General features: G+C 31.2%; 1 protein-coding gene across 1 annotated transcript; it reads left to right on the plus strand.

Annotated features, from left to right (window-relative positions):
* The first annotated feature begins 340 nt into the window (after positions 1-340).
* LOC139864373 (V-type proton ATPase subunit c''1-like) lies at positions 341-2,849 on the plus strand. Its single transcript, XM_071852953.1, has 4 exons — positions 341-559; positions 638-715; positions 2,348-2,518; positions 2,600-2,849. The coding sequence occupies exons 1-4, from the start codon at positions 432-434 to the stop codon at positions 2,766-2,768; spliced, it is 546 nt and encodes a 181-aa protein (XP_071709054.1). The 5' UTR covers positions 341-431; the 3' UTR covers positions 2,769-2,849.
* The last annotated feature ends 9,643 nt before the right edge of the window (positions 2,850-12,492 follow it).

Here is a 12,492-nt window from a genome sequence, read left to right on the forward strand (position 1 = left end):
CAAAAAAAACGAAAAAATAAAAATAAATTTTGCTTCCCCCCGATTGGTTACTTTTCCATTGATCCTGCCCCTATATAATGGTGTATATATATATATATATATATATATATATATATATATATATATATATCACATAATACAGTGGTGTTTTACGATTTTACCCAACATGTGAGGAGCATGCGTTTCAGTTAACGGAGTAATTTAACGAAAGTATGAATTTGGACCAGCGCCACAAAGACCACGTGGACCATCGGTGTAATTAACTCAAAGCGTTAATCACCAAAATGTTAAACAAAAACGATTAAAATCAAACTAGTAGTTCTGCTCTCTTTCACCAAAGCAACGTGGCCATATCTATATATATGATCTGATTTAATCCCTCTCAAATCTTCATATCTGATCTATATTTCTTAAACAAAGCTACCGATCAAATGTCAGGCGCTATCGTAATCGGAGCATCCGGATCATGGGCAAGAGCATTGGTTAAGATCTCACCTTACACCTTCTCCGCTATCGGTATCGCCGTCGCTATCGGCGTTTCCGTCTTAGGTGCCGCCTGGTAATTTTTTCAAATTATTCCACTTCCTATTAATTTAGATAACATTATGAATTTAACCTAAAGTTTGGGGGTTTTTAGGGGAATTTATATAACAGGAAGTAGTTTGATCGGTGCGGCAATTAAAGCTCCACGTATTACATCCAAGAATCTCATTAGGTATGTTTTAAATCAATTACTAATTACTAAATTCCTAGGGTTAAAGTTTTGGTTGATTTGCTGTATGTTTTCTCTCTGATACATTGTAACTGCTAGGATGTGATTTTGTAAAACTTATTCAATTAATTTAGTTGTTGATCAATTCATTAAGGATTCCTTTCGTGTCGAAATGCTGTTAATGAAGCTTATGTAAGTGTTAGATACTGGATAAATATGACTAAATGAGTTGCGTAGTTTATTCGATTAGATCTCAGAGTGCTTAATATGTTTGGATATGTTGTGTTTAGGGATAGAGACAATTAGATGAACAAGATAATTTAGGAGACGTCTAGATTAATGGCTGTAGTTTTTTTTATTATTCCTTCAGCTGTACAAGAGTGCATGTGAATTGCACTTTACGTTAAGACGGGATTCCTATCCAATATCATGGGATGATTGTTATCTCATTAAAGAATGTAATCATATTGTAATTTAGTGTTTATTATGTTACCTTTTGCAAGAAAGTTGCAGGTTTGACAATATTATCCGAGTCCTTGTACTAGAATGCAACCTTGCTTCTGAAAATAGGCCGATTTCAAAGTTCTGCGACATATTTTCACACCTTTTGAGTTCCTTTGTCATCTCCAAAACTTCTATCAAATGGCTAGTAGGAAAGGCATATGTTGCTAAAATAGAGACTTCATACATTTGCATGAATTCTAGGAATTGGCAACAAATGGGAGTTCGTAGGAACTTCTATAGCTCATCTCTTTACTTTCTTTGTTTTGTCGTGCTGTCGGAAAACACTAAATTAATTGAATAACAGGTGTTATTTTGCTTTGGTAATTAAAGAAGTAATATGACTTTAGACGAGGACTTTGTTATAGACCTTCTATGTAGCTATCATGCACCCCTTGGCCTAACATGTGCATTCAGTCCTCCAATTATGGTTTTAAGTCCTACCTTACTGCACTGCTGACGAATCGTACTGTAAAAGTCCAAAGAAGTTGGTATGGTGGACTGTTATCATGCTAAGGGTCATATTAAGCGATCTTATACACCAAGAAACCCTATTTGTTCAATTGTTGAAGATGTGAATCAAAATCAATAAATTTGAAGTTGAGTGACTAGTATACTAGTATCAGTCTAGATTAGTTAGTAGAACCAGCAAGCTAACAACCACATAGTTACACGCACGCGCGCACTCACACGCACACACACATCTGGTAGTGTTATCGGTTGAAGAGAGCAAATGACCATATTTACAATAGCTAATTATGGAGGTGAAACTGTGCAATTCGGAGAGAGGTTAAGCTTATCTATTTCACATTATTATAGTCTTACACTAGTTCTTTTATGTAAGAACATATGGGGTTATGCTATAGAAGGTAACCAATAAGAGTTCTAAATTGGTGAACAAACATACAGGTTAGCCTCTTGAGATTTTGAGACATACTCACGAAGCTTAACGATTCATTACATATTAATAGTCTTCTGATCCATTTCGCAATTTCACTACTCTGCATTTATTATGCTTTTGTAATTATCGTTAAATTTTATTATACAATTGCTGTGCTTATATGTGCTAACTTTTATCAGCGAATTCCCCTTGGGGTTGTTGTGATCTAACTCAAAACATGTATGTGATCCCAGTGTCATCTTCTGTGAAGCCGTTGCTATATATGGTGTTATCGTGGCCATTATTTTACAAACAAAATTGGAGAGCGTTCCAGCTTCACAGATATATGAACCCGAGTCTCTAAGAGCAGGATATGCAATATTTGCCTCTGGAATCATTGTTGGATTTGCAAATCTTGTATGCGGGTAGGTCCCATTTATAATCATCCCCCACTAATTCATCTACAAATATTTTGCTTTCTTTCGGTTTAATCTCTCCTTTGACAGGTTATGCGTGGGGATCATTGGAAGTAGCTGTGCATTATCTGATGCTCAAAACTCTTCACTCTTTGTTAAAATTCTTGTAATTGAAATCTTCGGTAGCGCATTGGGGTTGTTTGGTGTTATAGTCGGAATCATAATGTCAGCTCAAGCCACCTGGCCTTCAAAAGTATAATCTTGGCTGGTTGTAGCTGTTGAAGAACACAAAATCAATTCTTGTGTGTGCATACCCAGAGATTTTTTTTAGAATTGGAAGAAGGAATAAACGTGTGTCAATTTCGTTTATTATGTAACTTTAGCCAATAAAGATTTCGTTCCTCTGTTTACATTCTTGTAGAATTTTTGAAGTTTAAACTTGATATTTATGTAGAGGATGTCTCCATAAGGCGTGTATTTTTGTTGGTTTCGTTTCAAAAGAAAAAATTATGTATTGCTAGTGAGGAGTTATATTGAAGCTTTTTCTATTGAAATTAGAAATAGAATTGAAATTGAAATGGTCATTAAAATAGAAACTGGTATCTTATATTTCTACACAGAGTTATATTTTTTATGAAGGTACTACTAACTTCCTGACTCGCATGAGATTTTGATTGTTTTGTTATATGTGCTCCGTAAGTCCCATTTAGGGGTGTTTGGATTGGCGATTTGACATTGATTATTTGATTATTGAGTTTTGAAATCGCAAATAATTAATTATGTGTGTTTGGATAATGAGAGTTGAAAACTGATTTTTTACGTTTATAGATGGTCAAAACGCAAATTTAAAGAAGTAACAAGGCCCCTACTGTTTGCAATCGTGATTTTCAATTGGTATATCATTTACTATATTAACCATATATATATATATATATATATATATATATATATATATATATATATATATATATATATATATATATATATATATATATATATATATATATATATAGGGGCAGGATTAATGAGGAAGTAACCAATCGGGGGGAAGCAAAAAAAAATAAAAAATTTCGTTTTTTTTTTAAATTTTTTTTTCCGGCATCAAGATCACACGAAAATATGAACATTTAGAAGAGACACTTCGTGATGAATGTTATTATTTAGGCGGAAAAACGATCGACTAAAATAACATTCAAGATAATATTGTTCGTGAAGAATATGAAGGTTTTTTTTTCATGTTTTGTGAAGTAAAATTTAGCCCGATTTAGAGTTTAGGGTTTGGTGTTTTGGGTTTATTCCATAAACCCAAAACACCAAACCCTAAACCCTAAACCCTAAACTCTAAACCGTTCGTGTTAAAAACTCAATCTAAATCCTAAATCTAAACCCTAAATCTAAACCCTAAACCCTAAATTTCTAAACCCTAATATCTAAACCCTATAAACCCTAATATCTAAACCCTAATATCTAAACCCCAATAGCTAAAACCTCAAAATACGCTCGAAAAATACGATAATTGTTATATATTACTTCTTCGAGCGTTTTCCTGCCAAAATAAAAACATTTATCACAAAGTGTCTCTACTAAATGTTCATATTTTCATCTCATCTATAATGTTCGTGAATAAAGTTTTTTCAAAAAACGAAAAAAAAAATTTTTGCTTCCCCCCGCTCCCCCCGAATGGTTACTTCCCTCTTGATCCTACCACTATATATATATATATATATATATATATATATATATATATATATATATATATATATATATATATATATATATATATATATATATATTAGTATCCCGTATTACTTTTGTTAATTACTTGTGTTCTCTGCATATCAATTTCCCACTACCACTCCTTTTTTTGGCAAAAAGGTTTAAACTGGCGGGGAAACCCTGACCCCGTGTGCCTTTGGCACCTATACCGCCCACCCAGTAAGGGCTAAGTATACCGTGTAAGACACCTCCCCCCAATACCCAACGAGAACTTGCAGGCCGAATATCGCCCCCGGAGGGATTCGAACCTGCACCCCATTTTTGGCAAAGGGTATATTCTCATGGGCCCAGGGTTCATAGGTAACTGGTACCACTGAAGCACTGCTTCGTTGGTTCTACCACTCCTTTTAAGGTCTCTTAAAATGTTAATTTTTTTTTCCTCCTACAACGGTTTACTAGTTGCAAGTTAACAACGAAACAGAGTTCTTAATTGATAAAGAGTACTAATATTAATAATAGTAAAACGTTATTATAGGTGTTTTCATTATTTTATTTGTTATTGCTTTATATAGTAAAGCTTGAATTTTATTTGGCTGAAGGTAGCAAAATTATTATTTATTAATACGATGTCTATTTTCGTCATTTTATCTATTAAAAGTGGATAATCTTGTTTTCAACAAACACTCAAAAAATTGATTATCTGATTATTACGATGTCAAACAGCAAAATCACATCCAAACACCAATAATCTGTAACACATTTTGTAACCGATGATTATTTGATTATGATTATTCATAACACATTGATATATGTTTAATACATGAAACAGTTGTTTTATCTTATGTGGCATACACTCAAACAACTTTAGACACATATTAATGGTGATGACGTGATAGAGTGTGATGATGTGTTTTGTGATGGATAGTGCTGATGTGACAATTGTGATGGTATGATGAAGTTTGTAATGATACGAGGTGACGGTTGTGTGATGGGTGTGGGTCCCATTAATTTAATATGTGGAGAGGTTTTTTAATTTTAATTTGTTAAATGTAATTTGGTGATTGACCCAAATCCATTTTTGGATCACTTATATGCTTCACGCTCAAGAGACTACCCGTGATGGAATAATCACGCCAACAATATTTGTCTTTCATCACGTCGCATTGTGGCGTGATGGAGATAAAAATTGCCCAATAACGCCGCGTTAATAACAGTCTTAGGACTATTGTTAACCAAATTGTACATATCGTACATATAATTTGACAACCTTATATATCAACTTATTTTGTAAAATTTTATTTGTATAGTTTCGTACGTGTAGTGCTTCTCATTATCTTTATCATATCATAAGTTCATAATCCGTAGGTTGGCTTTAAAGCAATGACGAATCTAGGATGAAAATTGGGGTCCAAATTATTTTACAAAGTACCTTTCATATTTAATAGTTATAGTTATAGTTATATATCTTCAAAAAATTATAAATTTTATGATAGTTAAATTTAATGATGTTCTACATGATTATGATTTTGTGGTCATTTCGTATAAAATAATATTCAAAGATAGTAACAATGAGACCATTGGCGATTTGTAATCAAGGCAACATCACGTGTCGATTAATTGGCGATTTGATTTTATCATTTTCATAGTGTTTCACATTTTTTTCTTTAATTTATTTATTTATTAGCCCGGGTATCTATTCGAAAGCAATCTCTACATTCATAGAATATTGAGAGTGATAACTTTCTCTACTCTTAGGCTATTTCATTCTGGATTTAGGTAAAAAAAAATTGACTTATCTTTAATACTTCATTATTATTCCAAATAATCGGTGTTGTTGTTGTTGTTGTTGTTGTTGCAGTAATCTATAGTTTATATTAAAATCCTATAATGGTGATGTCATTGTTAGGCTAATACTTTTGTTAAAAAAATAAAAAACAAAAGAAAAAAAAATCTAAGCATGGTGGGTGATGTCATTAATCTAAATAATTTTGAAATAAAATTAAATCTTATTAATTAATAATTATTATTTTTAAATCTTATTAATAATTATTTTAATTATTAAAATTAAATCTATAGTTTCTATTAAATATTATTAATAATTTTGAATTATTTTATTTAATTATTTTGAATTGAGTACGAGAAGGTATAAAAACTAGGCAGAAGAACACTAATTCTAAATTTATATTTAAATTTACACTTTTAAAATAAAATGACAACTAATATTATCTCTTATAATTAGATGTGGTGAAATGTCCCGTTCATATTGATTATAAACGTTCCATATTAATTGATTTCGTTGCGAGGTTTTGACCTCTATATGAGACGTTTTTCAAAGACTGCATTCGTTTTTAAAACAAACCATAACCTTTATTTTATCAACAAGGTTAAAAGGACACCACCTAGATTATCAGAAATGATAATCTAAAAATATCACATTTACACACTACCAATACATATTGTTTTACAATATTAATATGTTACAACAAAGTAAATTTCGAATGCAGTTTTAAACAATATTATACAAGCATGCTGACTCCAAATCTTGTCCATATATTAGCATGCAACAGCGGAAGCTCTTAATAATCACCTGAGAATAAACATGCTTTAAACGTCAACAAAAATGTTGGTGAGTTATAGGTTTAACCTATATATTTATCAAGTCGTAATAATAGACCACAAGATTTCATATTTCAATATACATCCCATACATAGAGATAAAAATCATTCATATGGCGAATACCTGGTAACCGACATTAACAAGATGCATATAAGAATAACCCCATCATTCCGGGACATTCATCGGACATGATATAAAAACTCGAAGTACTAAAGCATCCGCTACAACGGATGGGGTTTGTTGGGCCCAATAGATCTATCTTTAGGATTCGCGTCAATTAGGAGACTGGTTTACTAATTCTTAGGTTACCAAGTAAAAGGGGCATATTCGGATTCGATCGTTCAACCATAGAAAGTAGTTTCATGTACTTGTGTCTATTTTGTAAAACATTTATAAAGCTGCATGTATTCTCATTCCAAAAATATTAGATTTTAAAAGTGGGACTATAACTCACTTTCACAGATTTTTTACTTCGTCGGGAAGTAAGACTTGGCCACTGGTCGATTCACGAACCTATAACAAATATGTACATATATATCAAAGTATGTTCAAAATTTTTTTACAACATTTTTAATACGTTTTAATGTTTTAAGTTTATTAAGTCAACTGTCCTCGTTAGTAACCTACAACTAGTTGTCCAGAGTTAGATGTACAGAAATAAAGCAATATATATTATCTCGAATCAATCCACGACCTCGTGTATACAAGCCTCAGGCTAGATCACAACTCCAAGTATATATATAATATTTTGGAATCAACCTCAACCCTGTGTAACTAACTCCAACATTACTGCATATAGAGTGTATATGGTTGTTCCAAATAATATATATAGATGGGTCGATATGATATGTCAAAATATTGTATACGTGTCTATGGTATCCCAAGATTACATAATATGTATAATACAATATAAATTAGTTAGGATATGTTTAGTCTAGATTTGTTACAAAATTTTCGTAGCTAAAACTAGCAAGTTTATCCAATTTTGTTTTACCCGTCATTTCTTCGTTTCAAATTCGTTTTGAGTGATTCAAGTTGCTATGGTTTCATAATGAACTAAAATTTATGAAACTAAACAGAAAAAGTATAAGTTTATAGTCGTAAATACAAGTTACAAGTCATTTTTTAAAGAGGTAGTCATTTTTGTCGAAAAAACGACATCTTGATGACCATTTTGAAAAACATACTTACACTTTGTGTTTAACCATGATTGTTGGATATAGTATCATGTTCACATGTAATATCATTTTTCCAAAAAACAAACTTCCAATTCAAAGATTAAGATACTTTTTTTTTTTTTTAAACCCAAAACAGCCCCCGATTTCACTACGACGACGTATGTCCGGTTTTACGGTGTTCTTCGTGTTTTCAGGTTTTAAATCATTAAGTTAGCATATAATATAGATATAGAACATGTGCTTAGTTGATTTTAAAAGTCAAGTTAGAAGGATTAACTTTATTTGCGACAAGTTTAGAATTAACTAAACTATGTTCTAGTGATTACAAGTTTAAATCTTCGAATAAGATAGCTTTATATGTATGAATCGAATGATGTTATGAATATCATTACTACCTTAAGTTTAGTAGGTAAACCTACTAGAAGTGACAAGAAATTATCTAGCTTCAAAATATTCTTGGATGGCTTGAAAGTTCTTGAAGTAGAATCATGACACGAAAACAAGTTCAAGTAAGATTTCTGCTCGAATTAAGATTGTTATAGTTATAGAAATTGAATCAAAGTTTGAATATGAGTATTACCTTGAATTAGAGAGATAACCTACTGTAAGTAACAAAGGTTTCTTGATCTTAGATGATTACTTGGAATGGATTAGAAAGCTTGGAAGTAATCTTGCAAACTTGAAAGTGTTCTTGGTTTTATGAAACTAGAACTTATAGAATATATGAAGTACACTTAGAACTTGAAGATAGAACTTGAGAGAGATCAATTAGATGAAAAAAATTAAAGAATGAAAGTATTTGTAGGTATTTTTGGTCGTTGGTATATGGATTAGATATAAAGGATGTGTAAGTTTGTTTTCATGTAAATAATTCATGAATGATTTATAATATTTTTTGTAATTTTGTGAGATATTTCATGCTAGTTGCCAAATGATGGTTCCCACATGTTTAATGACTCACATGGGCTGCTAAGGAGCTGATCATTGAAGTGTATATACCAATAGTATATACATCTAGAAGCTGTGTATTGTACGAGAACGAATACGGGTGCATACGAGTAGAATTGTTGATGAAAATGAATGAGGATGTAATTGTAAGCATTTTTGTTAAGTAGAAGTGCTTTGATATGTGTCTTGAAGTCTTTCAAAAGTGTACTAATACATCTAAATTGAAATGTCCCGTTCTTATTGATTAAAAACGTTCCATATTAATTGATTTCGTTGCGAGGTTTTGACCTCTATATGAGACGTTTTTCAAAGACTGCATTCATTTTAAAACAAACCATAACCTTTATTTCATCAATAAAGGTTTAAAAAGCTTTACGTAGATTATCAAATAATGATAATCTAAAATATCCTGTTTACACACGACCATTACATAATGGTTTACAATACAAATATGTTACAACAAAATAAGTTTCTTGAATGCAGTTTTTACACAATATCATACAAGCATGGACTCCAAATCTCGTCCTTATTTAAGTATGCGACAGCGGAAGCTCTTAATAATCACCTGAGAATAAACATGCTTAAAACGTCAACAAAAATGTTGGTGAGTTATAGGTTTAACCTATATATATCAAATCATAATAATAGACCACAAGATTTCATATTTCAATACACATCCCATACATAGAGATAAAAATCATTCATATAGTGAACACCTGGTAACCGACATTAACAAGATGCATATATAAGAATATCCCCATCATTCCGGGACACCCTTCGGATATGATATAAATTTCGAAGTACTAAAGCATCCGGTACTTTGGATGGGGTTTGTTAGGCCCAATAGATCTATCTTTAGGATTCGCGTCAATTAGGGTGTCTGTTCCCTAATTCATAGATTACCAGACTTAATAAAAAGGGGCATATTCGATTTCGATAATTCAACCATAGAATGTAGTTTCACGTACTTGTGTCTATTTTGTAAATCATTTATAAAACCTGCATGTATTCTCATCCCAAAAATATTAGATTTTAAAAGTGGGACTATAACTCACTTTCACTGATTTTTACTTCGTCGGGAAGTAAGACTTGGCCACTGGTTGATTCACGAACCTATAACAATATATACATATATATTAAAGTATGTTCAAAATATATTTACAACACTTTTAATATATTTTGATGTTTTAAGTTTATTAAGTCAGCTGTCCTCGTTAGTAACCTATAACTAGTTGTCCACAGTTAGATGTACAGAAATAAATCGATAAATATTATCTTGAATCAATCCACGACCCAGTATATACGTATCTCAGTATTGATCACAAATCAAACTATATATATTTTGGAATCAACCTCAACCCTGTATAGCTAACTCCAACATTCACATATAGAGTGTCTATGGTTGTTCCGAAATATATATAGATGTGTCGACATGATAGGTCGAAACATTGTATACGTGTCTATGGTATCTCAAGATTACATAATATACAATACAAGTTGATTAAGTTATGGTTGGAATAGATTTGTTACCAATTTTCACGTAGCTAAAATGAGAAAAATTATCCAATCTTGTTTTACCCATAACTTCTTCATTTTAAATCCGTTTTGAGTGAATCAAATTGCTATGGTTTCATATTGAACTCTATTTTATGAATCTAAACAGAAAAAGTATAGGTTTATAGTCGGAAAAATAAGTTACAAGTCGTTTTTGTAAAGGTAGTCATTTCAGTCGAAAGAACGACGTCTAGATGACCATTTTAGAAAACATACTTCCACTTTGAGTTTAACCATAATTTTTGGATATAGTTTCATGTTCATAATAAAAATCATTTTCTCAGAATAACAACTTTTAAATCAAAGTTTATCATAGTTTTTAATTAACTAACCCAAAACAGCCCGCGGTGTTACTACGACGGCGTAAATCCGGTTTTACGGTGTTTTTCGTGTTTCCAGGTTTTAAATCATTAAGTTAGCATATCATATAGATATAGAACATGTGTTTAGTTGATTTTAAAAGTCAAGTTAGAAGGATTAACTTTTGTTTGCGAACAAGTTTAGAATTAACTAAACTATGTTCTAGTGATTACAAGTTTAAACCTTCGAATAAGATAGCTTTATATGTATGAATCGAATGATGTTATGAACATCATTACTACCTTAATTTCCTTGGATAAACCTACTGGAAAATAGAAAAATGGATCTAGCTTCAATGGATCCTTGGATGGCTCGAAGTTCTTGAAGCAGAATCATGACACGAAAACAAGTTCAAGTAAGATCATCACTTGAAATAAGATTGTTATAGTTATAGAAATTGAACCAAAGTTTGAATATGATTATTACCTTGTATTAGAATGATAACCTACTGTAAGAAACAAAGATTTATTGAGGTTGGATGATCACCTTACAAGATTGGAAGTGAGCTAGCAAACTTGAAAGTATTCTTGATTTTATGAAACTAGAACTTTTGGAATTTATGAAGAACACTTAGAACTTGAAGATAGAACTTGAGAGAGATCAATTAGATGAAGAAAATTGAAGAATTAAAGTGTTTGTAGGTGTTTTTGGTCGTTGGTGTATGGATTAGATATAAAGGATATGTTATTTTGTTTTCATGTAAATAAGTCATGAATGATTACTCATATTTTTGTAATTTTATGAGATATTTCATGCTAGTTGCCAAATGATGGTTCCCACATGTGTTAGGTGACTCACATGGGCTGCTAAGAGCTGATCATTGGAGTGTATATACCAATAGTACATACATCTAAAAGCTGTGTATTGTACGAGTACGAATACGGGTGCATACGAGTAGAATTGTTGATGAAACTGAACGAGGATGTAATTGTAAGCATTTTTGTTAAGTAGAAGTATTTTGATAAGTGTATTGAAGTCTTTCAAAAGTGTATAAATACATATTAAAACACTACATGTATATACATTTTAACTGAGTCGTTAAGTCATCGTTAGTCGTTACATGTAAGTGTTGTTTTGAAACCTTTAGGTTAACGATCTTGTTAAATGTTGTTAACCCAATGTTTATAATATCAAATGAGATTTTAAATTATTATATTATCATGATATTATCATGTATGAATATCTCTTAATATGATATATATACATTAAATGTCTTTACAACGATAATCGTTACATATATGTCCCGTTTAAAAATCATTAAGTTAGTAGTCTTGTTTTTACATATGTAGTTCATTGTTAATATACTTTATGATATGTTTTCTTATCATAGTATCATGTTAACTATATATATATATCCATATATATGTCATCATATAGTTTTTACAAGTTTTAACATTCGTGAATCACCGATCAACTTGGGTGGTCAATTGTCTATATGAAACATATTTCAATTAATCAAGTCTTAACAAGTTTGATTGCTTAACATGTTGGAAACATTTAATCATGTAAATATCAATCTCAATTAATATATATAAACATGGAAAAGTTCGGGTCACTACAGTACCTACCAGTTAAATAAATTTCGTCCCGAAATTTTAAGCTGTTGAAGG

This window comes from Rutidosis leptorrhynchoides, chromosome 1, assembly GCF_046630445.1.
Source record: "Rutidosis leptorrhynchoides isolate AG116_Rl617_1_P2 chromosome 1, CSIRO_AGI_Rlap_v1, whole genome shotgun sequence".
NCBI classification, from domain to species: domain Eukaryota; kingdom Viridiplantae; phylum Streptophyta; class Magnoliopsida; order Asterales; family Asteraceae; genus Rutidosis; species Rutidosis leptorrhynchoides.